General features: G+C 42.3%; 1 protein-coding gene across 2 annotated transcripts in view; it reads left to right on the top strand.

The window, feature by feature from the left end:
• The window catches only part of DLEC1 (DLEC1 cilia and flagella associated protein), an 88,980-nt gene that overhangs the window by 3,795 nt on the left and 59,991 nt on the right, over positions 1 to 25,194 (top strand). For both annotated transcript variants that reach the window (XM_053903993.1, XM_019418708.2), the window contains exons 3-6: positions 19,707 to 19,817; positions 21,370 to 21,560; positions 21,797 to 22,017; positions 23,081 to 23,159. In XM_053903993.1, coding sequence (XP_053759968.1) covers positions 19,707 to 19,817; positions 21,370 to 21,560; positions 21,797 to 22,017; positions 23,081 to 23,159 — 602 coding nt within the window. The remainder of the gene's footprint in view (positions 1 to 19,706; positions 19,818 to 21,369; positions 21,561 to 21,796; positions 22,018 to 23,080; positions 23,160 to 25,194) is intronic.

Below are 25,194 nucleotides of genomic sequence, written 5' to 3'. Positions count from 1 at the left end.
CTTATTTCACTTAGCACAATGTCCTCAAGCTTCACCCGTGTCGTAGCATATGTCAGAATTTCCTTCCCTTTTAAGACTGAATAGTATTCTATTGTATGTATAGACCACATTTTGCTAATCCATTCGTCCGTCGATGGAGACTTGGGTTGCCTCCACGTTTTGGCTATCATGAATAAAGCTGCTATGAACAAGGGCGTACAGAGAGCTCTTTGAGACCCTGCTTTTGATTCTGTTGGGGGTATATACCCAAAAGTGGAATTTCTGGGTCATATGTTAATCCTACTTTTAATTTTTTGAAGGGACCGCCATACTGTTTCCCACAGTGGTTATATCATTTTTACATCGCCCCCAACAGTGCACCCGGATTCCCATTTCTCTACATTCTCTCCAACACGTGTTATTTTCTGTTTTTTTTTGATAGTAGCCGTTCTAATGAGTGTGAGGTGGTATCTTATTATAGTTTTGATCTGCATCTCCCTGCAAATTAGTGATGTTGAGCCTCTTTTCATGTACCGATTGGCCATTTATATATCTTCTTTGGAGAAATGCCCATGGAAGCCATTTTTAAAATCATTTTTATTAAAAAATTTTTTTTCAAATGTTAATTTGTGTGTGTGTGTGTGTGTGTGTGTGTGAGAGAGAGAGAGAGAGAGAGAGAGAGAGAGAGAGTGCGAGTGGGGGGAGGGGCAGAGAGAGTTGGGGACAGAGGATTCAAAGTGGGTCCTGTGCTGACAGCAGAGAGTCTGATGCGGAGCTCAGACTCAGGAATTGGGACTTTGAGATCATGACCTGAGCTGGAGTCCGACGCTCAATTCCCTGAGCCACCCACGTGCCCCCCGTCATTTTTTAAATTGTTGCCTGTGCCTTTGGTGTCATGTCCAAGAAACCATCGTCCAATCCAGTGCTGCGAAGTGTTTGCCCTGTATTCTAAGAGTCTTACTGTTTTAGGTCTTACATTTAGGCCTTTGATTAAAATTCTAATTGAAGTCCAATTAACATACAGTGTTCTATTAGCTTCAGGTGTGCGGTATGACGATTCGGCAATTCTGTACGTTACTCTATGCTCGTCACAATAAGCATACTTGTTTTTGTTTTTAAGTGAGTCGGCTTTATTTGCTCTGAATAAAATGTTGTGCTTCTTGGAACTAGCTTCTATCAACTACCAAGGGATCTTAATGTACAAGATATTCCAAAATAGCCAAGACTTATATTTCGTGCGGGGGTGGGGGGAAGCTCAGGAAGGAACTCTTGCTTCCGTGCTAGAGCTAACTCCCCTGACTTAAGTAAGCCTCCTCCCCGTTTCATAGATGAAACTGAGGTTCTATAGGGGCGCCTGGGTGGCTCAGTGGGTTAAGCGTCCAACTTTCGCTCAGGTCACGATCTCCCAGTTTGTGAGTTCGAGCCCCGCGTAGGGCTCCGTGCTGACAACTCAGAGCCTGGAGCCTGCTTTGGATTCTTTGTCTCCCCCTCTCTCTGCCCCTTCCCCACTCATGCTCTGTCTCTCTCTATCTCAAAACTAAATAAACATTAAAAAAATTTTTTTTAAAAGAGAAAGAAACTAAGTTTTGTAAGTTTAGCTACCTTGTTCAAGGTCACCCAGCCAGTAAGTGGTGGAGGCCTTTTAGTCAAAATAGAATTTATACTCTCGGAGTGGCTGATACTCCAGCCAAATAAGGGAAGATAGACGTTTGAGTTTTCAGAGGTAGGGAAGGGTAAACTGCATTTAGAGCAGCTTCTGTGTTCACATTCAGTAGTCCTAACCTTGGGGCGTGCCATCCTCCTAGCGGGCGTGCAGAAAAGTTTGGAAGCATCTTTGATGTTCCGTGAAGGGGGTGGGTTGTGTTTCTGTCTTTCAGTACTTGGCAGGTCAGGGATGCTAAGACATCCTACAGTGCTTGAGACCGTTGCACACAACAAAATACCTATCCCAAGAGGCAGATAGTTTCCTGTTGGGTAACATTATAGGTGCCTCATTAAGTTCTTGGGCTAGAAACGGTGAAATTGTGTTAACTCCCTCTGGCATGAAGTCAGACCAAGAGATGCAGTGACACTTATTGTCACTTATAAGTGTACTCTTAACCCCCTTTATTTCACCCATCCCCCCACCCCCCCCTTTGGCAACCACCAGTTCTTCATATTTAAGAGTTTTTAATTTGTCTCTTTTTTTTCTTCATTCCTGTGTCTCGTTTCTGAAATTCCACATATGAGGGAAATCATATGCTTATCGTAGCATTGTTTACGATAGCCAAGATATGGAAGCACCCAAGTGTCCATCAATAGACGAATGGATAAAGAAGATATGGTACATACACACAATGGAATATTACTCAGCCATAAAAAAGTATGGATCTTGCCATTTGCAACAACATGGGTAGACCTAGAGGGTATAATGCTAAGTCGAAGAAGTCAGAAAGAGAAAGACAAAGGTCTTTAACTTTCTTTTTAAGTTTATTGATTTATTTTGAGAGAGGGAGAGAGAGTTTGCACCTGAGTGGGCAAGAGTCAGCATGCACACATGAGTCAGGGGGAGGAGCAGAGAGAGGGGAGAAACAGAAAATCCCAAGCAAGTGGGGCTCAAACCCACAAACTGTGAGGCCATGACCCGAGCCAAAACCAAGAGTCAGACGCGCAACTGACTGAGCCACCCAGGTGCCCCTGATTAACTTTGATACGCTGTTTTATATGGTGTTAGATAAGAATCCAACTTCATTCTTTTGCATAAGGATATCCACTTTCCCCAGCATCATTTGTTGAAAAGATTGTTCTTTCCTCATTGAATGGTATTGGCATCCTTGTCAAAAATCATTTGACCATAGATATGAGGGTTTATTTCTGGGCTTTTTATTCTATTCCATTTGTTTCTATGTCTGTCTTTATGTCAGTGCCATATTATTTTGATTACTATAGCTTTGCAGTACGTTTTTAAATCAGGAAGCGTGAATCTTCCAGTTCTGTTCATTCTTTTTCAGGGTTGTTTTGGCTATTGGGGGTTCCTTGAGGTTCCATATGAATTTTGGGATGGGTTTTTCTATTTCTGCAAAACACATCCTTGGTATTTTGGTAGGGATTGCACTGAATCTGTAGATTACTTTGGGTGGTATTGACATTTTAGTATTAAGTCTTCTAATCCATTAACAAGGAATGTGTTTCCTTCTATTTACGTCATCTTTAATTTCTTTCAGCAGTGTTTTGTACTTTTTATGGTACAAGTCTTTCACCTTTTCAATTAGCTTTTAGGTATTCTTTCTGATGCTATCTTTTAAAAAAAATTTTTTTTAATGTTGTACTTATTTTTGAGACAGGAAGAGACAGAGCATGAACAGGGGAGGGTCAGAGAGAGGGAGACACAGAATCTGAAACAGGCTCCAAGCTCTGAGCTGTCAGCACAGAGCCCGACGCGGGGCTCGAACCCACGGACTGCGAGATCATGACCTGAGCCGAAGTCGGAGTCTGCTGCTTAACCTACTGAGCCACCCAGGCGCTCCTCTGATGCTATCTTAAATGGAATTGTTTCCATAATTTCCTTTTCAGATCATTCACTGTTAGTGGATAGAAATGCAACTGATTTTTGCATGTTGATTTTGTGTCCCGCTACTTTGCTGAATTCATATATTCTAACAGTTTTTTGTGGAGCCTTTGTGGTTTTCTACATATAAGGTCAGATCATCTGCAAACAGATACTTCTTCCTTTCCAATTTGGATGCCTTTTTTTTTTTTCTTGCCTAATTGCTCTAGTTAGAACTACTAGCGCTGTGTTGACTAGAAATGGTGAAAGCAGGTATCCTTGCCCCTTGCCTTGTTCCTGACCTTCAAGGAAAAGCTTTCAGTCTTTTACCATTGAGTATGATGTTTGCTACTGGTTTTCCATCTGTGGCTTTTATCATGTTGAGGTGGTTTCCTCCTAGTCCTAGTTTTTTTAGTGTTTTTATCATGAAAGTGTGTTGAGTTTGTTTAATGTTATTTCTGTATCAATTGAGATGATCATGTGATTTTTCCCCCTTCATTCCATTAATGTGGTGTATTACACTGATAAGTTTCTTCATATGTTGAACCACCTTGCATCCTAGGAATAGGTCTTACTTGGTCATCATATATGATCCATTCACTAAGCTGCTGGATTCTATTTGCTAGTATTTTGCTGAAGACTTTTACATTGAGGTTAATAAGAGATACTGGTCTGAAGTTTTCTTGTGGTGTCTTTGTCTGGCTTTGGTATCAGGGTAATGCTGGCTTCATTGAATGAGTTAGTAAGTGTTCCCTCCTACTCCATTAAAAAAAAACTTCAGTTTTTTTAAACGTTTGGTTTTTTTTAATGTTCAATTCTGTAAATGTTTGGTAGAATTCACCAGTGAAACCATCAGGTGCAGGGAGGGCATTTTTTTGTTGGGAGATTAAAAATAAATTTTTTTAATGTTTCTTTATTTTTGAGAGAGAGAGAGTGACACAGAGTATGAGTGGGAGAGGGGCAGAGAGAGAGGGAAACATGGAATCTGAAGCAGGCTCCAGGCTCTGAGCTGTCAGCACAGAGCCTGACATGAGGCTCAAACTCACGAATAGTGAGATCATGACCTGGGCCGAAGTCAGACGCTTAACCACCTGAGCCATCCAGGTGCCCCTTGTTGGGAGATTTTTGACTGCTGATTTAATCTCCTTACTAGTTATAAGTCAATTCAGATTTTCTATTCCTGAACAGATTTCTTTGGGATTTTGTCCTTGTAAGTTTCCTGTTTCTAGGAATTTGTCCACTTTATCTATGTTATTCAATTTTGGGGGGATAGAATTGTTCCTAGTACTCTTATAATCCTTTTTCCCCCCCTGTGGAATCAGTAGTAACATCCCATTTTCATGTCTGACTTGAGTCAGTTGAGTCTTCTCTTTTTCTTAGTTGATCTAGCTAGAGTTTTGTCAGTCTTGTTGATTTTTCTGAAGAACCAACTTTTAGGTTCAGTTGATTTTCTCTGTTGTTTTTCTGTTCTCTATTTATGCTCTAATCTTTGTTATTTCCTTCATCTAGCTTTGGGTTTAGTTTGTTTTTCTAGTTCCTTAAGTTCTTTAAAAAAAATTTTTTTTTGCTTTCTTAAGTTCTAAAGTTAGGTTGTTGACTTGAGATCTTTCTTATTTTTTCATATTTCCTTGTTTATTTTTAGAGAGAAAGAGCAAGTTGGGGAGAGGGGCAGAAAGAGAGAGAGAGAGAGAGAGAGAGAGAGAGAGAGAGAGGGAGAATCTTAAGCAGGTTCCATGCTCAGAACGGAGCCCAACACGGGGCTCGATCCACAACTCTGGGATCATGAGCTGAGCCAAAATCAAGAGTGAGACACTTAACCAACTGAGCCACCCAGGCACCCCAGATCTTTCTTTCTTTCTTTTTTTTTTTTTAATTGTGCTTATAGCTATAAATTTTCTCCTTAGTACCACTTTCACTGTGTCCTATAAGTTGGGTATGTTGTATTTTCACTTTCATTGTCTGTCTCTAAGTATTTTCTAATTCCATTGTGGTTTCTTCTTTGATCCATTTGTTGTTTACAAATGTGTGGTTTAAGCCCCACAGTTTAGTGAATTTTCCAGTTTCCTTCTGTCCCTGATTTCTAACTTCATCCCATTGTTGTCAGAGAAGATACTCTGTATGATATCTATCTTTTAAAATCTATTGCAATTCAATTTGTGGCTTTACGTGTGGTCTGGGAAAGGTCTAATGTGCACTGGAGAAGAACATGTAAATAAATGGCTGTCGTTGGGGAGCGTACTGTTAGATCTTGTTGGTCTATTGTGTTCTTCACATCCTCTGTTTCCTTACTCATCTTCTGTCTTGTGTTTCTGTCAATTATTGCAAATGGGGTACTGAAGTGTCCAACTAATGTTGTAGAATTGTCTATTTCTCCCCTCAATTCTGTCAATTTTTGCTTCATTATTTTGATGGCCTGTATTTAAGTGTGTAAATGTTTGTAGTTGTTATATCTTCTTGTCATACTGAACCTTTTATTAATATATAATGCCTTTATTTGTGTCTTTTTTTTGAATGTTTATTTTTGAGAGAGAGAGAGTGCGGGGGAGAGGCAGAGAGAGAATCCCAAGCAGGCTCCATGCTCAGTGCAGAGATTGACGTGGGGCTCGTTGCGGGGCTTGAACCCACAACCATGAGATGTTGACCTGAGCCAAAATCAAGAGTCAGATGCTTAACCAACTGAGCCACTCAGGCACCCCTGTCCTTCTTTGTGTCTTGTGACCTTTTGATTTAAAGCCTATTTTGTCTGATATTAGAATAGCCACCCCTTAGGTGCTTTTGCATGGAATGCTATACTTTTGTTTACTATTCGCATGGAATATCTTTTTGCATCCTTTCACTTACATTCTATTTGTGTCTTGCATCTAAAGTGAGTGCATTATACTCAGATGATGAAGCGTCCGACTTCGGCTCAGGTCATGATCTCACAGTTCGTGGGTTTGAGCCCTGTGACAGGCTCTCTGCTGACAGCTCACAAACTAGAGCCTGCTTCAGATTGTGTCTCCCTCTCTCTCTGCCCTTCCCCTGCTCGCTCTCTCTCTCTCTGTCTCTCAAAAATAAATAAACGTTAAAAAATTTTTAAAAAATAAAGTGAGTCCATTATAGATGCAGCTCAGAGCCTGGAGCCTGTTTCGGATTCTGTGTCTCCCTCTCTCTGACCCTCCCCCATTCATGCTCTGTCTCTCTCTATCTCAAAAATAAATAAATGTTAAAAAAAATTTTTAAAAAACTGGATATTTGAATCTAATAATGTGCTAACTGTAGAAATCAGACTCTCCTCCTTCTCTAGAACTTGTCATTTTTGTTTATTGTTCTTGCTTTTTAAAAAATTGTTGTAGGCTGTCTGTGCCAAGGGTCAGCCTGAGATATAAACGTAAGGTCTTCTCAGGTCTTTTCTCAGCCTTTCCCCGGACATGTGCAGTCAAGTTCTAATTTTGTCCACATCTGCAATTGTTTTTGAATGTCCTAGTCTTTTTTAATTAAAAACATTTTTAAATGTTTATTAACTTTTAAATGTTTATTAAAGTTAAATAAACTTTAAATGTTTATTAACTTTCCCCCACAGAATGCAAGTGGGGGAGGGTCAGAGAAAGAGGGAGACACAGAATCTGAAGCAGGCTCCAGGCTCTGACCAGTGAGCACAGAGCCTGACCCAGGGCTCAAACTCATGAACCGCGAGATCATGACCTGAGCCGAAGTGGGCCACTTAACCAACTAAGCCACCCAGGTGCCCCTTGAATGTCCTAGTCCTTAATATCTGGTTCCCAAAAGAGGAAAAAGGAAGATGAATGGGAGGAAAAAGGCACCAGCCCTTTAAATTGCCTAGAAGTCACTTCTGTAGGAGGAGGGGCTTGCAGCTGTGGAGGAGGGCCCTCAGCAATGGCCGCTGGCCTCTTTGTAGGCACCTCTGTGGTCAGAAGCAGTAATGTGAAATCAGAGCACAGATACCTGGTATTTGGAAGATGGAGCCCTCTTTGCTCACCCAGGCTCCCGCAAACTGTGCGAGTTGCACCAGGAATGCACGCACAGATGTTTGCCATGGGGGTGGGATGGTGGCTGGGTAGCTGCCACTCTGCTGAGTTGAAGTTAGCCGCCATTTACCTCCAAGTCTTCCCCAGAAGTTCCAAGTCTTCTGTAGACTCCAGCGTTCCAGAACAGTTACTTTAGGCTGCTTCTGCCAGTGCAGCTCTTGTCTAAGCGCGGAGATGGCTTCTGGCCGTCTCAGAATCCTCTCCTGACGTTCTTGGCTGGCCTTTCATTCTGTGGCTCTCATGTCTCCTTGTGGCCGGATTCAGACTCCCTCTTGGCAACACCAACAGTAGGCGTGCGGTGCTCTTCTCACTGCAGCCGTCAGAAGGCACAGGTGATGGTAACCTGGACCACCTGGTCAAGCTGGCGTCTGTTGTGGTTTTCCACATTAAATTCTCCAAATTAAACTACAGCTGATGAGTATTCGTGGAGAGGTACGGTCAGATTTCACCGATTCTCCTTCCTCCTCAAAGCTCCATCACCACACCCGCCAGCATTCACTGAGAACCTTTTTCTCAGACAGCCACCTCGATGGCAACACTCTCTCTGATCAATTTCTTTGTTAAAGAAATTGGGTTGTTTTCCTGTAGACTTGTCCATAGTCTTGATTTTGCTGATTTCAATATTGTGGTGTCATTTAACCTGGTCTCCTGGTTCCTGTATTTCCTGCAATTGAGTGAGTAGTTCTAGAGACTTCATGAGGCCTAGGTTCGATTATTTTGTGGGCGAAAGGGCAAGACTACTTCATAGGTCTTGCTGTGTGCTGCCTTCGGGAGGCACTTGATTTCTGATGTCTCTCTCTTCATGATGCTGGCAACCTTTGCCTGGATCCATTATCTCATTAGGGGCTGTAAATTATAATGACACGCTAATGGTATGGGGTACTTCTACTCCATGGGGAAGCTTTTCAGCAACTACTATGGTTATCATTGATGGGCAGGATTAATTCTTTCCGGTTTTTAAAATAACGAGTTGGTTCCCCGAGCATTTCCAAAAGTGACTAATGAGGTGTGTTGGTTGATTTTTAGTATCATTATGAACTTGTGGATTTCATAACTACAGTTGTATTTATTATCTTTATTAATGCTCACATTGTCCCATCTTGGGCCTATTGGAGCTTTTTCAAGTTCCCTCCTAACTCTTTTGATACAATAGCAGTTGTCTTTGATAACTTCCTTATTTTCTAGAATGGTTAGATGTTCCAGGCTTTATCTTCTTGCCCCGGACCTGCAATCAGCCATTTCTCCAAGGAGGCCTGGTTCCCTTTATTGTCCCCAAAGACTTTGATCTATCCTCCTGCATCCCTGAAAATCATGACTTTCTGGTGCAATAAGAAGAAGGGACTGTGCTTTTAGGGTTGGGAGACTGCATATCTGTGGCCCAGAGGGAGGGAGAGGTGGAAGAGAGTGGCTTAGAAAGGCATTAGACTTACGGGGTCTTCCTAGGGACCAGATGCTGTGTAAGATGCGTTGCCTAGGTTATCCCGCTGAATCCTTCCAACAACCCTGCGAAGTAGGTTTCCTCTCCAGTTTATAGCTACAGGAACTAAACTGAGAGAAAGGGTCAAATAACTTCCCTAAATTCCCACAACTCAGAAGTACTGGGGCCCACATTTGAACTTGAGTGAGTCTGCTGTCAGAGCTCAGCTTCTATCAGGAGGAGGAGGAAGGATTGGTGACCAGAGCAGGCCTGGTGTCCCACAGGTGTAGATGCCTTCCCTCAAGGCGTGGCCCTGGGTATGAGGCCCTAACCTTGGTCAGGCCTGCCACCTCTGAGGCCCAGCCCAGTGGAGAGTGAACACTCGGTGCACATTCTGTATCTCGTCCTGTGCCCCCCACCCCACGGCAGAGTTGTGTAGCTGCCAGCACCCCTCCCTCCACCGTGGACTTGGCAGAGATTATTGGTAGCAGATTCTCAGGAGGTATTATCTGTTGCCTGATGTCCCCTGAGCCCCAGAAGTCCGATGCTCTTCCTGTCTTGGTGGGATTCTTCTGGCTAGAGATCAAGGGGGATGAAATGTTTGGTTGTTTTTAAGTGAAAGTGAAATAAAACATTGAGAACTGAGCACCCTCAGTCAGGGGAGTTTTTCAATGACCTTCATTTTATTTTTTACCCAAGATAATATAGTTATAATCAGACATTATCTGCTCTGGTTTCTCAGCCTTCCGCTGGTAACGTTTCTCTTTTTTTATTTCAAAAGTAGCAGAAGTAAAGATCTTAATCCAGTTCCATGGACATCCCTCTGGTTCCTGCTTCTGGGTGGCAGGTGGGGGGAATGGAGGAACATGAGGTGACCCAGGAACTTTTTTTTGTTTTAGAGAGTGTGTGAGTTGGGGAGAGAGGGGCAGGGGCGGGGGGCAGGGGGGAGAGAGAGAGAGAGAGACAGAGAGAGAGAGAGAGAGAGAGAGAGAGGGAGGGAGGGAGAGGAAATCATAAGCAGGTGCAGGCTCCACGCTCAATGCAGAGCCTGACTTGGGGCTCAGTCCCATGACCCTGGAATCATGACCTGAGCTGAAATTAAGACACGCTCAACCAGCTAAGCCACCCAGGTGCCCCAAACCTTTTTTTATAACTTCGGTGATTGATGATGATGACATTCCCCTGAAACCTTTCTTTTTTAGGCACAGAGGCAGCCTTTCTCTATTTGCTAAATGTCACAAGGTGAAAAACATGTAAATTCTCCAGTCGGGGAGGGGAGGCGGGGAGAGGATCAGAACATCTTGTGCTTTCATTCCCTTCCCTTGCTGGTAAATTGCCCACATTATCTCTCAGGGAATGGAACAGAGCCATGCTCAAGAGTATAGGGTCGGTGTAGGCAGCCCACTCTTCCCAGGTGGTGGAGGATGGTCACGAGGCCAGTGCAGGGTTTTCCAAGGCTCACCTGGTACATAATCCAGGCCAGACATGGAGAGAGACTTTCCAAAGATCTGACAAATGAACTGCCCCCTGCTTCTGCAGACATAACACCTAACTGCCCACAGCCTGGGGGAGGACCGTGGAGAGAATGGTATCAGAAGAGAAGAGGATACGTCTCCATCCCACACACCCCCTGCCCTTTGTATGGAAGTTTTATCTTTTAATATTTCAAATAGGCCAATACCAAAGTCGTTGGGAACTGGGATGGAACAGAACTTGGCATTCCCGCCACCCTCTGCTGAGGTCTCTATTGCACAGGAGAGGCCAAGGGACCACGTTTCCCAGAATGTACCTTTCCCCGAGGTTTCCAGGTTAGGTCGCTCATGAGAGATTTGGGCGAATTTTGGAAGGGGAGGTCACTGTTCTCCAGAAGCAGTAGCAGGCAGATAACTGAGCAGCTGTGAATTTCACAGCAGCTTCCAGATAACTTCTTGAGAACTCCCTACCTCAGTGCTGCTGGCCGAAGTTGGTAGCAATAGCTTCCCTGACATTCTGTCTCCCTTTCCATCATCCCCTACATTTAGCCCTTTATATATGATCTACAGAGAGTGATTTCTGTTTTCGTCATTGAACCCTGATTATAACAGTAAGCAAAATCTTGAAACTCCTAAATTAACAAATATCATGGGAGAAACGCATATTTTTCACTTGTCTCACCTATATCCTGGGTTATAGGGAAACTCCAAAGGGCAAGGCCAGTTACAGGCGCCATGTTGGTTAATGCAGCAAACAACAAACTTTGAAGACTTCTGAGTCTTCCATTCATCTTACTTATTCCTTATTGTTTAATCAATCTCTTCATATACATGATTTTAAAAACTCAAATGGTTTAGAGAAGCTTCGGATGAAATATAAAAAGCCGTCCCCCATGCATGACATTATAAATTTGTCCAAACCCTTAGATATACACCACCAAGAGTGAATTGTAATGTAAACCAGGGACTTTATGTGAAAATGATGTGTCAGTGTGGGATCGTCAATTGTAACACACATACCCCTCTAGTGTGGGGACGTTAATAATGCAGGAGGCTGTGCGTGTGTGGGGGCAGGGAGTACATGGGACATCTTTGTCCTCAATTTTGCTAAGGACCTAAAAATGCTCTAAAAAAAAAAAAAAATCCTCCGTGCCACCTCTCCCAACCTCAGTCCACTTGCCAAAGGTGGCCATTTTCAGCTTTGATTCTTCTTGATACATCTAAATAACGTGTCTCTACCACTCTTCCTTGGATCATCAACCATGGATATTTTTAAAAATTTGATTAATTAATTAATTTGTAAATTTACATCCAAGTTAGCGTATAGTGCAATCATGATTTCAGGAGTAGATTCCAGTGATTCATCCCTATGTATAACACCTAGTGCTCATCCCAACAAGTGTCTTCCTTAGTGCCCCTTGCCTATTCAGCCCATCCCCCCCACCCACAACCCCTCCAGCAACCCTCAGTTTGTTCTCTGTATTTATGAGTCTCTTATGTTTTGTTCCCCTTCTTGTTTTTATATTATTTTTGCTTCCCTTTCCTTATGTTCATCTGTTTTGTATCTTAAATTCCACACATGAGTGAAATCATATGGTATTTGTCCTTCTCTGACTGATTTGATTTGGTTAGCATTATTCTCTCTAGCTCCATCCACGTCATTGCAAAAGGCAAGATTTTATTCTTTTTGATAGCTGAGTAATACTCCATTGTGTGTGTGTGTGCACGCATGCACACACACACCACATCTTCTTTATCCACTCGTCCGTCGACGGACATTTGGGCTCTTTCCATACTTTGGCTATTGTCGATAGTGCTGCTATAAACATGGGGGTACAAGTGCCCCTTCGAAACAGCACACCTGTATCCTTTGGATAAATACCTAGTACTGCAATTGCTGTGTCATAGGGTAGTTCTATTTATAACTTTTTTGACGAACCTAAATACTGTTTTCCAGAGTGGCTGCACCTGTTTGCATTCCCACCAGCAGTGCAAAAGAGATCCTCTTTCTCCACATCCTCACGAACATCTGTTGTTGCCTGAGTTGTTAATGTTAGCCATTCTGACTGCTGTGAGGTGGTATCTCATTGTGGTTTTGGTTTCTATTTCCCAGATGATGAATGATGTTGAGCATTTTTTCATGTGTCTGTTGGCCATCTGGATGTCTTCTCCGGAGAAGTGTCTATTCATGTCTTTTGCCCATTTCTTCACTGGATTATTTGTTTATTGGGTGTTGAGTTTGATAAGTTCTTTACAGATTTTGGATACTAACCCTTTATCTGATATGTCATTTGCAAATATCTTCTCCCATTCTATAGGTTGCTTTTTAGTTTTGCTGATTGTTTCCTTCGCTGTGCAGAAGCTTTTTATCTTGATGAGATACCAATAGATCACTTTTGCTTTTGCTTCCCATGCCTCCAGAGACGCGTTGAGAAAGAAGTTGCTGCGGCCAAGGTCAAAGAGGTTTTTGCCTGCTTTCCCCTCTAGGATTTTGATGACTTCCTGTCTTACGTTTAGGTCTTTCATCCATATTGAGTTTATTTTGGGGTATGGTATAAGAAAGGGGTCCAGGTTCATTCTAATGCATTTGCTGTACGGTTTTCCCAGCACCTTTTGGATGTTCTTTCCTGCTTTGTCAAAGGTTAGTTGGCCATACATTTGTGGGTCCATTTCTGGGTTCTGTATTCTGTTCCATTGACCCGAGTGTCTGTTTTTGTGCCAGCACCATACTGTCTTGATGATTACAGCTTTGTAATACAGCTTGAAAACCGGGATTGCGATGCCTCCAGCTTCACTTTTCTTTTTCGGGATTGCTTTGGCTCAGTTCGGGGTCTTTTCTGTTTCCATACAAATTTTAGGATTGTTTGTTCTAGCTCTGTGAAGAATGCTGGTGTTACTTTGATCGGGATTGCGTTGAATATGTAGATTGCTTTGGGTAGTGTCTACATTTTAACAATATTTGTTCTTCCAATCCATGAGTATGGAATATTTTTCCGTGTGTGTGTGTGTGTGTGTGTGTGTGTGTGTGTCTTCTTCAATTTCTTTCACAAGCTTTCTATAGTTTTCAGTGTATAGATTTTTCACCTCTTTGACTAGGTTTATTCCTAGATATTTTATGGTTTTTGGTGCGATTGTAAATGGGATTGATTCCTTGATTTCTCTTTCTATTGCTTTATAATTGTATAGAAATGCAACCGATTTCTGTGCATTAATTCTATATCCTGCGACTTTGCTGACCTCATGCATCAGTTCTAGCAGTTTTTTTGTGGAATCTTTTGGGTTTTCCATATAGAGTATCATATATGCAAAGAGTGAAAGTTTGACTTCCTCCTTGCCCATTTGGGTGCCTTTTATTCCTTTGTGTTTTCTGATTGCTGAAGCTAGGACTTCAGTACTATGTTGAATAATGGTGGTGAGGGTGGACATCCCTGTCACGTTCCTGAACTTAGGGTGAAGTTCTCAGTTTTTCCTCATTGAGGATGAGATTAGCAGTGGGTCTTTCAAGATCTTGAAGTATGATCCTTCTATCCTTACTTTCTTGAGGGTTTTTTATCAAGAACGGTGCTGTATTTTGTCAAATGCTTTCTCTGCATCTGTTGAGAGGATCATGTGGTTCTTGTCCTTCCTTTTATTGATGTGAAGAATCACACTGATTAATGTGTGGATATTGAACCAGCCCTGCATCCCAGATATAAATCCCACTTGGTCATGGTGAATAATTCTTTTAATGTATTGTTGGATTCGGTTGGCTAGTATCTTATTGAGGATTTTTACATCCATGTTCATCAGGGAAACTGGTCTTTAGTTCTCCTTTTTAGTGGGGTTTTTGTCTGGTTTTGGAGTCAAGGTAATGCTGGCTTCATACAATGAGTTTGGAAGTTTTCCTTCCATTTCTATTTTTCGGAACAGCTTCATAAGAATAGGTGTTAACTGTTCTTTAAATGTTTGGTAGAATTCCCCTGGAAAGCCATCTGGCCCTGGACCCTTGTTTTGTTGTTGTTGTTGTTGTTGTTGTTGTTGTTGTTTTGGAGATTTTTTATTACTAATTTGATTTCTTTACTGGTTATAGGTCATTCAAATTTTCTATTTCTCTTTGTTTCAGTTTTGGTAGTTTATATGTTTCTAGGCATTTGTCCATTTTTTCCAGATTGCCCAATTTATTGGCGTATAATTGCTCATAATATTCTCTTATTATTGTTTGTATCTCTGCAGTGTTGGTTGTGATCTCTCCTCTTTCATTCATGATTTTATCTATTTGGGTCCTTTCCTTTTTCTTTTTGATCAAATTGGCTAGCGGTTTATCAATTTTGTTAATTCTTTCAAAGAACCAGCTCCTGGTTTCATTGATCTGTTCTACTGTTTTGTTTATTTGTTTGTTTGTTTTTTGGATTCAATAGCATTGATTTCTGCTCTAATCTTTATTATTTCCCCCGTTTTGCTGGTTTGGGGTTTTATTTGCTGTTCTTTTTCCATCACTTTAAGGTGTAAGGTTAGGTTGTGTATCTGAGATCTTTCTTCCTTCTTTAGGAAGGCCTGTATTGCTATATACTTCCCTCTTACGACCACTTTTGCTGCATCACAGTGTTTTGGGGCTATAGTGTTATCATTTTCATTGGCTTCCATGTACTTTTTAATTTCCTCTTTAACTTCTTGGTTGGCCCATTCATTCGTTAGTAGGATGTCCTTTAGTCACCAAGTGTTTGTTGTCTTAACAAATTTTTTCTTGTGGTTGATTTTGAGTTTCATAGCTTTGTGGTCTGAAAATATGCACAGTATAATCTTGTTCTTTTTGTACTTGTTGAGGACTGATTTATGTTCCAAGTATGTGATCTATTCTGGAGAATGTTCCATGTGCACTCGAGAAGAATGTGTATTCTTCTTTAGAATCAAATGTTCTGACTATATCTATTAAGTCCATCCAGTCCAGTGTGTCATTCAAAGCCATTGTTTCCTCGTTGATTTCCTGTTTAGATGATCTGTCCATTGCTGCAAGTGGGGATGTTGAAGTCCCCTACTGTTATGGTATTATTATCAATGGGTTTCTGTATGTTTGTGATTAATTGACATATATTTGGGTGCTCTCATGTTGGAGCATAAATGTTTATAATGTTAGATTATAACATGTTAGATCTTCTTGGTGGATAGACCCCTTAGTTATAATATAATGCCCTTCTTCATCTCTTGTTACAGTCTTTATTTTAAAATCTAGACTGTCTGACATAAGTATAGCTCCTCTGGCTTTCTTTTGGCAATGATTAGCATTATAGATGGTTCTCCATCCCCTTACTTTCAACCTGAAGGTGACTTTAGGTCTAAAATGGGTCTCGGGGTGCCTGGGTGGCTCAGTTGGTTAAGCGTCCGACTTCGACTCAGGTCATGATCTCACAGTCCGTGAGTTTGAGCCCCGCGTCGCGCTCTGTGCTGACAGCTCAGAGCCTGGAGCCTGCTTCAGATTCTGTGTCTCCCTCTCTCTCTGACCCTCCCCCATTCATGCTCTGTCTCTCTCTGTCTCAAAAATAAATAAACATTAAAAAAAATTTTTAGGTCTAAAATGGGTCTCTTGTAAACAGCATATAGATGCATCTTGTTTTCTTATCCCCTCTGTTACCCTATGTCTTTTGATTAGAGCATTTAGTCCATTGACATTTAGAGTGAATACTGAAAGATATGAATTTATTGCCATTATGTTGCCTGTAGAGTTGGAATTTCTGGTTCTGTTCTCTGGTCCTTTCTAGTCTTTGTTGGTTTTGGTCTTTTTGTTTTTGTTTTTTTCCATCTTTTCTCCCCTCAGAGAGTCCCCCCCTAAAGTTTCTCACAGGGCTGATTTAGTGGTCATGAACTCCTTTAGTTTTTGTCTGGGAAACTTTTTATCTATCCTTCTATTTTGAATGACAGCCTTGCTGGATAAAGAATTCTTGGCTGCATATTCTTCCAATTTTCCACATTGAATATATCCTGCCACTCCTTTCTGGCCTGCCATGTTTCTGTGCGTAGGTCTGCTGCAAACCTGATCTGTCTTTCCTTGTAGACTAAGGACTTTTTTTCCCTTGCTGCTTTCATGATTCTTTCCTTGTCTGTGTATTTAATGAATTTGACTATGATGCCTTGTTGATGGTTGGTTTTTGTTGAATCTAATTGGATGTCTCTGTGCTTCCTGGATTTTGATGTCTGTGTCATTCCCCAGGTTAGGAAAGTTTTCCACTGTGATTTGCTCACATAAAACTTCTACCCGTTTTTCTCTCTCTTCATCTTCTGGGACCCCTATGATTCAGATTTTATTCCTTTTTAATGAGTCACTGAGTTCTCTAATTCTTATATCATGCTCTTTTGCCTCAGTTTCCCTCTTTTTTTCTGCTTCATTATTCTCCAAAAGTTTATACTCTATATCGCTGATTCACTGCTCTGCTTCGTCAATCCTTGCTGTCATGGCAGCCATTTGAGATTGCGTCTCAGTTATAACATTTTTAAATTTCCTCCTGACTAGATTTTACTTCTTTTATCTCCACAGAAAGGGATTCTATGCTTTTTTCAGCCCCAGCTAGTATTCTTATTATCATGATTCTAAATTCTGGTTCAGACATCTTGCTTGTATCTCTGTTGATTAAGCTGTCATATCTTCCTGTTCTTACTTTTGGAGTGAATTCCTTCATTTCATTATTTTGAGGGAGAAAAAGAATTAATAAAATAAAATAAATAAACAAATTAAGAAATTAAAAGCAACACAAAAAATTAAATGAAGGATGCTAGATCCTAGGTGTATTTTGGTCTGGTTGTTGAAAGACTCTTGATAGAATAGACAAAAAAGGGAAAGAAAAGAAGAGAAAAAAAAGGAAAAAAGAAATCGTTTGAAAATTTAAAAAAATGAATACAATTAAGGGCGCCTGGGTGGCTCAGTCGGTTGAGCATCCGACTTCAGCTCAGGTCATGATCTCACAGTTCATGGGTTTGAGCCCTGTGTTGGGCTCTGTGCTGACAGCTTGGAGCCTGGAACCTGCTTTGGACTCTGTATCTCCCTCTCTCTGCCCCCCTCCCCCCTCCCCCCCGCTCATGCTCTGTCTCTCTCTCCCAAAAATAAATAAAAACATTTTTAAAAATGAATACAATAAACTAGAATAAAATGAAATGATGAAAGTAAAAATAGAATTAGGAAAATTTACAAAGAAGTAAAAAATATAGTAGAGAAAAATTAAGAAAAATATTTTTTATGAAAATGGTAAATAAAAATAATTTTTTTCCTCTTTCTGTATTGAAGAATAAGAAAAGGAAAAAATTTGAAATGATGGGCCAGCAAACAGAATGAAATATGATTGAAATTACATCCAGTTTCCCCTAGAAATCAAAGTATGAAGCACTTTATAGGCCATAAACTAGCAGGCAGAGAGATTTGTGGTGATCCTCTAGAGCACAGTTGGCCCAGTTGGGTGGGGCTTGGTGTAGTAGTTCCATTCTCTATAGATGGTGCTGCTTAGTTTACTGGGGTGGATCGTTGTTTCATGTATACGTGTGTACGTGCATGCACGGGAGGGGTCAAATGGCGTCACCCACCTACCCAGTCTCTAGTATCAGAACTCTGTACCCTCCCCAGCTGGCCATCAAGCACTCCTCCATTGTCTCAGGCTTCTGTCCATTCCCCACTTCTACACTGTCCGCGACCAAGCCATCGTCCTGCTAGGTGGCACCTCCCTCCTGAGTTTTATCTCAGATGGGGCCGAGATAAAACTCACTTCTGAGGGTCCTGCAGTTTTGACCCACTCAGACCTTCTGGGGATGAGTCTCCGTGAGCTAGCCCACCCCCCAGAATGTTCGTTCACATGACCGCACTGCTGCAGATGCCCAGAGTCTGTGGCTGGGTACTAGCCTGCCCCAGAGAAAGTTCACAGGATCATATAGCAGCAGTGTTTCGGGGATTATGGGAAATCACAACACACATCTGGCACCAGGCTTCACCCTTAACATCCTTGTTCCAACACCAACAAACGTGGCTGTTCTCCAGGGTCCACTGGAAGCTTTGCCTGTGGGGAGGCCACACAGCCTCTACCAAATGTCCTCTTAGCAGGGGAACCGCCTCTGCCTGTGTTGCCCAAAGACCCCTCGAACCCTGCTATCTACTCCTGGGAATTTGCCCTTCCCACCAGAGCTCTGCCAGGTATCAAGCTGCAGAGTCACAGACTCTGTGCTCCCCTGTTTATAGAGTCTTAATGGTATTTAAACCCTCTCCTCTCTCCCTTTCGTGTTCAGTCCCTTATAGGTGTTGCCACTCTTTCTCTTTCTCTCCAGCTATTTTCAGGAGGAGTGCTTTTCCTGTACTCTCCCACCCCCTGTCTCTGTCCTCTCCTCACAAGCAAAAACAGCTCCCTGCCCTCCAAAGTTCTCTCTCCCCAAGTTCCCCTCTCCACGCCATATACCTGCTGAGTTCTGTGGTTCATGTTGTGCAGATTGTTGTGTGAATCTTCAGATCAGTTTTCTAAGTGTGTAAGATGGTTTGGTGTTGATCTAGCTGCATTTCAGGGATGAGAGAGGCAAAACAACAATAACAACAACAACAACAACAACAACAACAACAACAACCACCACCATGGATATTAATGCTTGACTTCCCACTTCATTAAATGAGATTTTACTCTTTTGTCTGTCAGTAGACCTGTTGGGGGTTGGCTGATCTAGCCACTCTTGGCCGGCTAGACCAGCTTTAAGCTGTGGGCCCAGCTGAACTTGGCTCTTTGCTACAAGTTGGGCTCAAGTCTGCTTAACATGGATTCATGCTGGAGTCCAAGGTAAAGGGGCAGGAGCTCTTCTCAGGGGCAGGGAAGCTCTTCTCATGATGGCAAAGTCTCAAGAGAGTAGGCTCAGCTGTGCAAACCCCTACCAACATTGGCCAAAGTACATCGCACAGCCAAAGTCAAGGGTGAAGAAGTGTACTCTGTCTCTACTTGTAGGGACTGCAAAGTCATATGGCAAAGGGTGTGGATATAGAGAAGGGTGAGGGGTTGGGGCCATTTATTTGATCTACCATACTTTTCTTAATTACATTTTGTTAACAGACCTCTCCGTGAGTCACACAGTACGTTAGCTCAAATGATACCACAACACAGCCTTGTCTGATGGTTGCCTTCTTTTAAGTGGCTGGTAATCACTTGACGATTAGTTTCTTTAATCTCAAGATTGCACAGGGTTCTGAGAAAGAATTTTGTGAGCTGGTTTAGGTTTGGAGGATGAAAAACTTGGGGTTCAGGTTCTTTAATGTAATGCTTGAAACACCTTTGTCCTTATTCCCTTCTATGTAGTGAAGTCTATCTTCAGATGGTGTGTGGACAGTGTGTTGCTACAGAAGCATCATTTGATCTGCCCGGATGATTACTACAGTGACACCGTACCGTTTTGCTCTGCACCTAAAGGTAATGCTTCTGTACTCTGTTCGAGCCTTTGGTATCATTCCAGGGGTGTTCTGTAGCAGGACTGCACGGGCCACCTTAGCCACCATTTCCCCACGGATTTTTTTCCCTTTCGTTTAATTTGATAATGACTCTTGGGAGGGTCAGTTCTAAGCATTCCACTTCCTCTCTAACTCCCTAACACCTGCAAGACCAAAGTCTCAACTCCTCAGGGTGGAATATGCATTCTTCTTAGCTGCTCAACACCGAGAGATATGAAAATGTTTAGAAAAGTAGCTGGGGGCACCTGGGTGGCTCAGTTGGTTAAACATCTGACTCTTGATTTCGGCTCAGGTCATAGTCTCGTGGTTCGTGAGTTCGAGCCCTGCGTCAGACTGTGCACTGACAGCATGGAGCCTGCTTGGGATTCTCTCTCTCCCCACCCCCCCACCCCCGCCTCTGCCTTTCCCCTGCTCACACTCACTCCCCCTCTCTCAAAAAAGAAAAGAAAAGTGGTTGAATGAACCAAGAGAGGGAGGGTCTGAAAACCTAGATAAGTAAGGGGGCAAATTCCTGACGGAGTCACAACATGGACCGTGGGGTTTTTCCATACCCCATGTAGGAAAATAACAACTTTTTTTTTCCTTTAATGAGTCTGGTGGGAAGACTGAGTAGGGAGCCAGAGAACGATGTGTATGTGATGTTGAGGTTGCCTGTAACGTGGGAGGCAAGATCTTTTGAGAGTGAGTGGGGTGGGAGCTTGGTTGTGGGTTTAAGCAGGGAGGTGGACTTTTGGGAGAGTCAGCGTATGGACAGGGGGAAGTTGCTCTGTGGATTCCGTGGCCACATATCAGGATGGCCCAGTGGTGCCAGGCTTGGAAGCTGAGCTCGCCAGCCACCCAGCCTGAGGCTTTGGAGCCAAGAAGGTATTTGGGGTGGGAAGGTTGTGATCCAGAGAATCAAGGGTGCTGATGAGAACAGAGTTCCATTGACGACCTGAGCTGCACAGAGAAGGCAGACCAGAGAGAGGTAGCAGAATTAAGTGTCACGCGATACCAAGCCACTTAATATTGTGAAGGTAGTTGGAAATTCGGTGTTCCGCAGATGAATAAGGATAGAGTTAACATGTGTTGAGGATTTACCAGGTATTGTACTGCTGCCAGTTTCATCGCATTCTTGCTAGCGATGAGCGTTCTCCTTTAACCTTTTGGGGATGAACTTATACGTATACAAAACTAATACAAACTTTGATTTCTCCTGTGAACTGTTTGCAAAGCAAGTTCACACACAGGGTGCGTGTACATGCGTTAGAGGCGGACAGGCAGGCAGCGACCTACTCCTGTTCTTTGACCATGTTTGACAATCAAACAAGTACTGTAACACTCTCTTCCTAAGTCTCGAGTACGTAGAATAAGTCCCAGGGATAATTTATATGCTGAAGAGCAATTATATGTAGTATAGTAAGTGTGAAAGTTGAGGAAGAAGTCTCCAAGTGGCTTTGGTGGTTTTATTTAGGCATCTTAGAAATGTCCACTTCATCTGTGGGAGCTTTCAGTTTGGTCCTTTGGTGCCGCAGGCGTCTCTGTCCCTGGACGTTCAAAACTCACATTCAGTTGTGAGAAGCGTTCTGTCCCAAAGAAGCACCTGACCAAGAAGCTTGAAGATCCCTGCAGGAAGATGCTCGCCAAGTCTGACGAGGAGCTGGACTACACTGTAGACAGCCCGACATGGGACCCACCTTTAGAGGCCGAGCGCAACACCGTCCAGGTTGGCGTGGAAGCCTGGGCGCGGTGGGGCGTGGGGGCAGCGGGCACAGGGAGGTTGTGGGGGTTGGGGAAGGAGTTCCAGGTGACCCAGGATGTTGCGGATCCACAGCGAAATAGGGGGGGAGGATTTGCCCTGATCACCCGTGGGTCGTGCGGCTGGCCAAATGCCAGCACACGCAGTCCCCCTGCCTGTCATTGACTCTCTATTTTGTGCGTGTGTGTGTGTGTGTTTCAAAGAAAACAGGTCCACCCACGAATAAGAACTGGATGAACCACTTACCTGTGCCCCAGAGAGAACTGGAGCGACTTCTGCTCGCCAGAATGGACAGTCGGGTCCGCTTCCTCAAAAACCCCCGGTTTTTCCCTCCTAACACTCCACGTGGAGGCACGTCTCTCCTCTTTCCTCCGAAGAAGCCAGTGCTGACAGGAGACTTCCAGAGAGGAGAGCCGGTGGAGAGGTGGGTCTTTCCCTGACTTGTATGATCAGAAAGTCAGACCCGTTGGAGGACCCAGAAGGTCCTGGGTCTGGCCTGGGTTATGGAGGATCCTAGACTTTTGGGGGACAGGGTGTCAGTATCAGAGCAGAGCAGGGCTTCCGGGCTCCCCACAGGCCTGGCCTTCGGACATCCCCCAGAGGCCTGGACTGTGCTTTTCTGACCTGCCAGGGGTTTGAGGAATCGGGTTAGTGTTGGTCCTCTGCTCACATCTGGGCAGTCTTGGTCAGATGGGAGGAATCTCCGTAGCCACGTGTTCTTCTGTTGCACTCCTATGTCTTGGAATAGAAACTCAAGAATAAAAATACGTAAAATTTGATTAATGACAAATAACAAACATACATTGTGATTTTCTTTCAGTGAGTGCCTTTGGCTTATTTCATCAGTTGTCCTCGTGAAGGGAGTGAATTGCTTTATGAGTTCATAGTTTTAATGGACTTAAAACTATTTAACAGTTATAAGTCAACTATCTTTTTATTAAGAAAAATTAGAAAATTAATATTTTCAAAGAAAACCAGCACCCATATTAAAAACCCAGTTTAGGATGTTGCTATGTAAGCTTCCAGAGCTGAAGCCTTCTACGCATATTGAAAATGAAACACGCAGCTGTACGTATCTTCACAAAGATTCTATCGTGGGGTAAAATTATTTTGTAACCTGCTTCAACAACAGGAACAAAGTCCAGTAAATGACATCTTGTGAATATCTCTGATGGTTTGGGTATATTTATTTAAAAAATAATTTTTTTTTAACGTTTATTTGTTTTTGAGAGACAGAGAGGCAGAGCACGGGCAGGGGAGGGGCAGAGAGAGAGGGAGACAGAATCTGAAGCAGGCTCCAGCTCTGATCTGTCAGCACAGAGCCCGATGCGGGGCTTGAACCCAAGAACCGTGAGATCATGACCTGAGCCGAAGTCGGGTGCTCTACCGACTGAGGCACCCAGGCGCCCCGGTTTGGGTGTATTTATTTTACATGAAGCACATGGATGAAATTAACAGCTTTTCTCCCCTCTTTTGCCCTCCCACAGTTGTGCTGATACTCCAGTGTTTCTTGCTAAACCATCAGTCGGATTTTTCACAGATTATGAAGTTGGGCCAGTTTATGAGGTAAAAATCTTATTTCTTGGGGCACCTGGGTGGCTCAGCACGTTAAGCTTCTGACTCTTGATCTCAGCTCATGTCTTGATCTCAGGGTTGTGAGTTCAAAGCCCTGTGTTGGGTTCCATGCTGGCCATAGAGCCTACTTAAAACAAAAATCTTATTTCCTTACAGCTCTTCCTTCATCAGCTTCCTTATTTTTTTAAAGTGGTTCATGGAATTTTAAAACCATATACAAAATTAGGGAGAAGACTATGGTAAGCTTTTCCTTATTTCTTGAGGTACGCCTGTATTGCTGTATGTTTCCCTCTTAGAACCACTTTCACTGCATCCCAAAGATTTGGACCATTGTGTTTTCATTTTCATTTGTCTCAGTCTATTTCTTTTATTTCCTCTTTGATTTCTTCATCGTCCCATTGGTTGTTTACTAGCATGTTATTTAGCCTCCACGTGTTTGTGTTTTTTCTAGCTTGTTTCTTGTAATTGATTTCTAGTTCCGTACTGTCATGGTTGGAAAAGATGCTTAATATGACTTTACTCTTCTCAAATTTATTGAGAGTTGTTTTGTGGCTTAACATGGGCTCTATCCTGGAGTATGTTCCCTGTGCATTTGAAAAGAATGTGTATTCTGGGGCTCCTGGGTGACTCAGTAAGTTAAGCATCTGACTTTGACTCAGGTCATGATCTCACAGCTTGTGAGTTCGAGCCCTGCGTGGGGCTCTGTGCTGACAGCTCAGAGCCTGGAGTCTGCTTCGGATTCTGTGTCCCCCTCTCTCTCTCTGCCGCTCCCCTGCTTGTGTTCTCTCTCTCAAAATAAATAAACATTTTTAAAAAGTCCTCTACTGTTATCACATTACTGTCAATTTCTCCCTTTATTTCTGTTAATATTTGCTTTGTATATTTAGATGCCCCAATATTGGGTATATAGATATTTACAATAGTTATATCCTCTTATTATATCGATCCCTTTATCGTTATGTAATGCCCTTCTTTGTCTCTTGTTACAGTCTTTGTTTTAAGGTCTGTTTTTCCTGATATAAGTATTGCTACCCTGGCTTTTTTTTTTTCTTGCTTCCATTTGCACAGAATATATTTTTCCCTTCCTTAACTTTCAGTGTGTATGTGTCTTCAGATCTGAAGTGAGTCTCTTGTAGGCAGCATAGAGAGGGGTGTTATTTTTTTTTATCTATTTGTCACCCTGTGTCTTTTGATTGGAGCATTTACATTTAAAGTAATTATTGATAAGTCTGAATTTACTGTCATTTTGTTAATTGTTTTCTGGTTATTTTGTAGCTCTTTTCTGTTCTTTTCTTCTCTTGCTATCTTTCCTTGTGATTGTTTTCTTTCATGTTATGCTTGGCTTTCTTTCTCTTCATTTTTTGTGTATCATAAAAGATTTTTGATTTGTGGTTAACCTGAGGTTCATGTATAACATCCTAAGTATATAGCAGTCTATATTAAGTGATGGTCGCTTAAGTTTGAATACATTGTAAAAGAACTTCATTTTTACTCTCCCCTCCACATTTTATATATGTTACCATATTTAACATCTTTTTATTTTGTGAGTCCTTAGCTAATTTTTTAGATATAATTGATTTTACTTCTTTTGTCTTTTCAACTTCATACAAGCTTTATAAGTGATGACTCCACTACCTGTACTGTTTGCTTACTCTTACTCCTAAATTTTTTTCCTCTCGTAATTTTATTTCTAATTATGACTTTTTCTCCGCTTAAAGAAGTCCCTTTCATATTCCTTCTGAGGACTATTTGGTGGTGATGAACTCCTTTCACTTTTGTTTTTCTGGGAAGCTTTTTCTCTCTCCTTCAATTCTGAATGATAGCCTTGCTGGGTAGGATAGTCTTTGTTGTACGTTTTTAACTTTCAACATTTTGAATGTGTCATGCCACTCCCTTCTGGCCTGAAAAGTTTCTGCTGAAAAATCAGCTGATAGGCTTATGGGGTTTCCTTTGTAGTGACCGGTTGCTTCTCTCTTGTTGCTTTTAAAATTCAGTCTTTATTTTTAATCTTAGACATTTTAGTCAT

This window comes from Panthera pardus, unplaced genomic scaffold (assembly GCF_024362965.1).
Source record: "Panthera pardus isolate Hobbes unplaced genomic scaffold, ASM2436296v1 HiC_scaffold_16, whole genome shotgun sequence".
In the NCBI taxonomy this organism is placed as follows: domain Eukaryota; kingdom Metazoa; phylum Chordata; class Mammalia; order Carnivora; family Felidae; genus Panthera; species Panthera pardus.
This window is presented reverse-complemented; position numbering and strand designations above follow the sequence as displayed.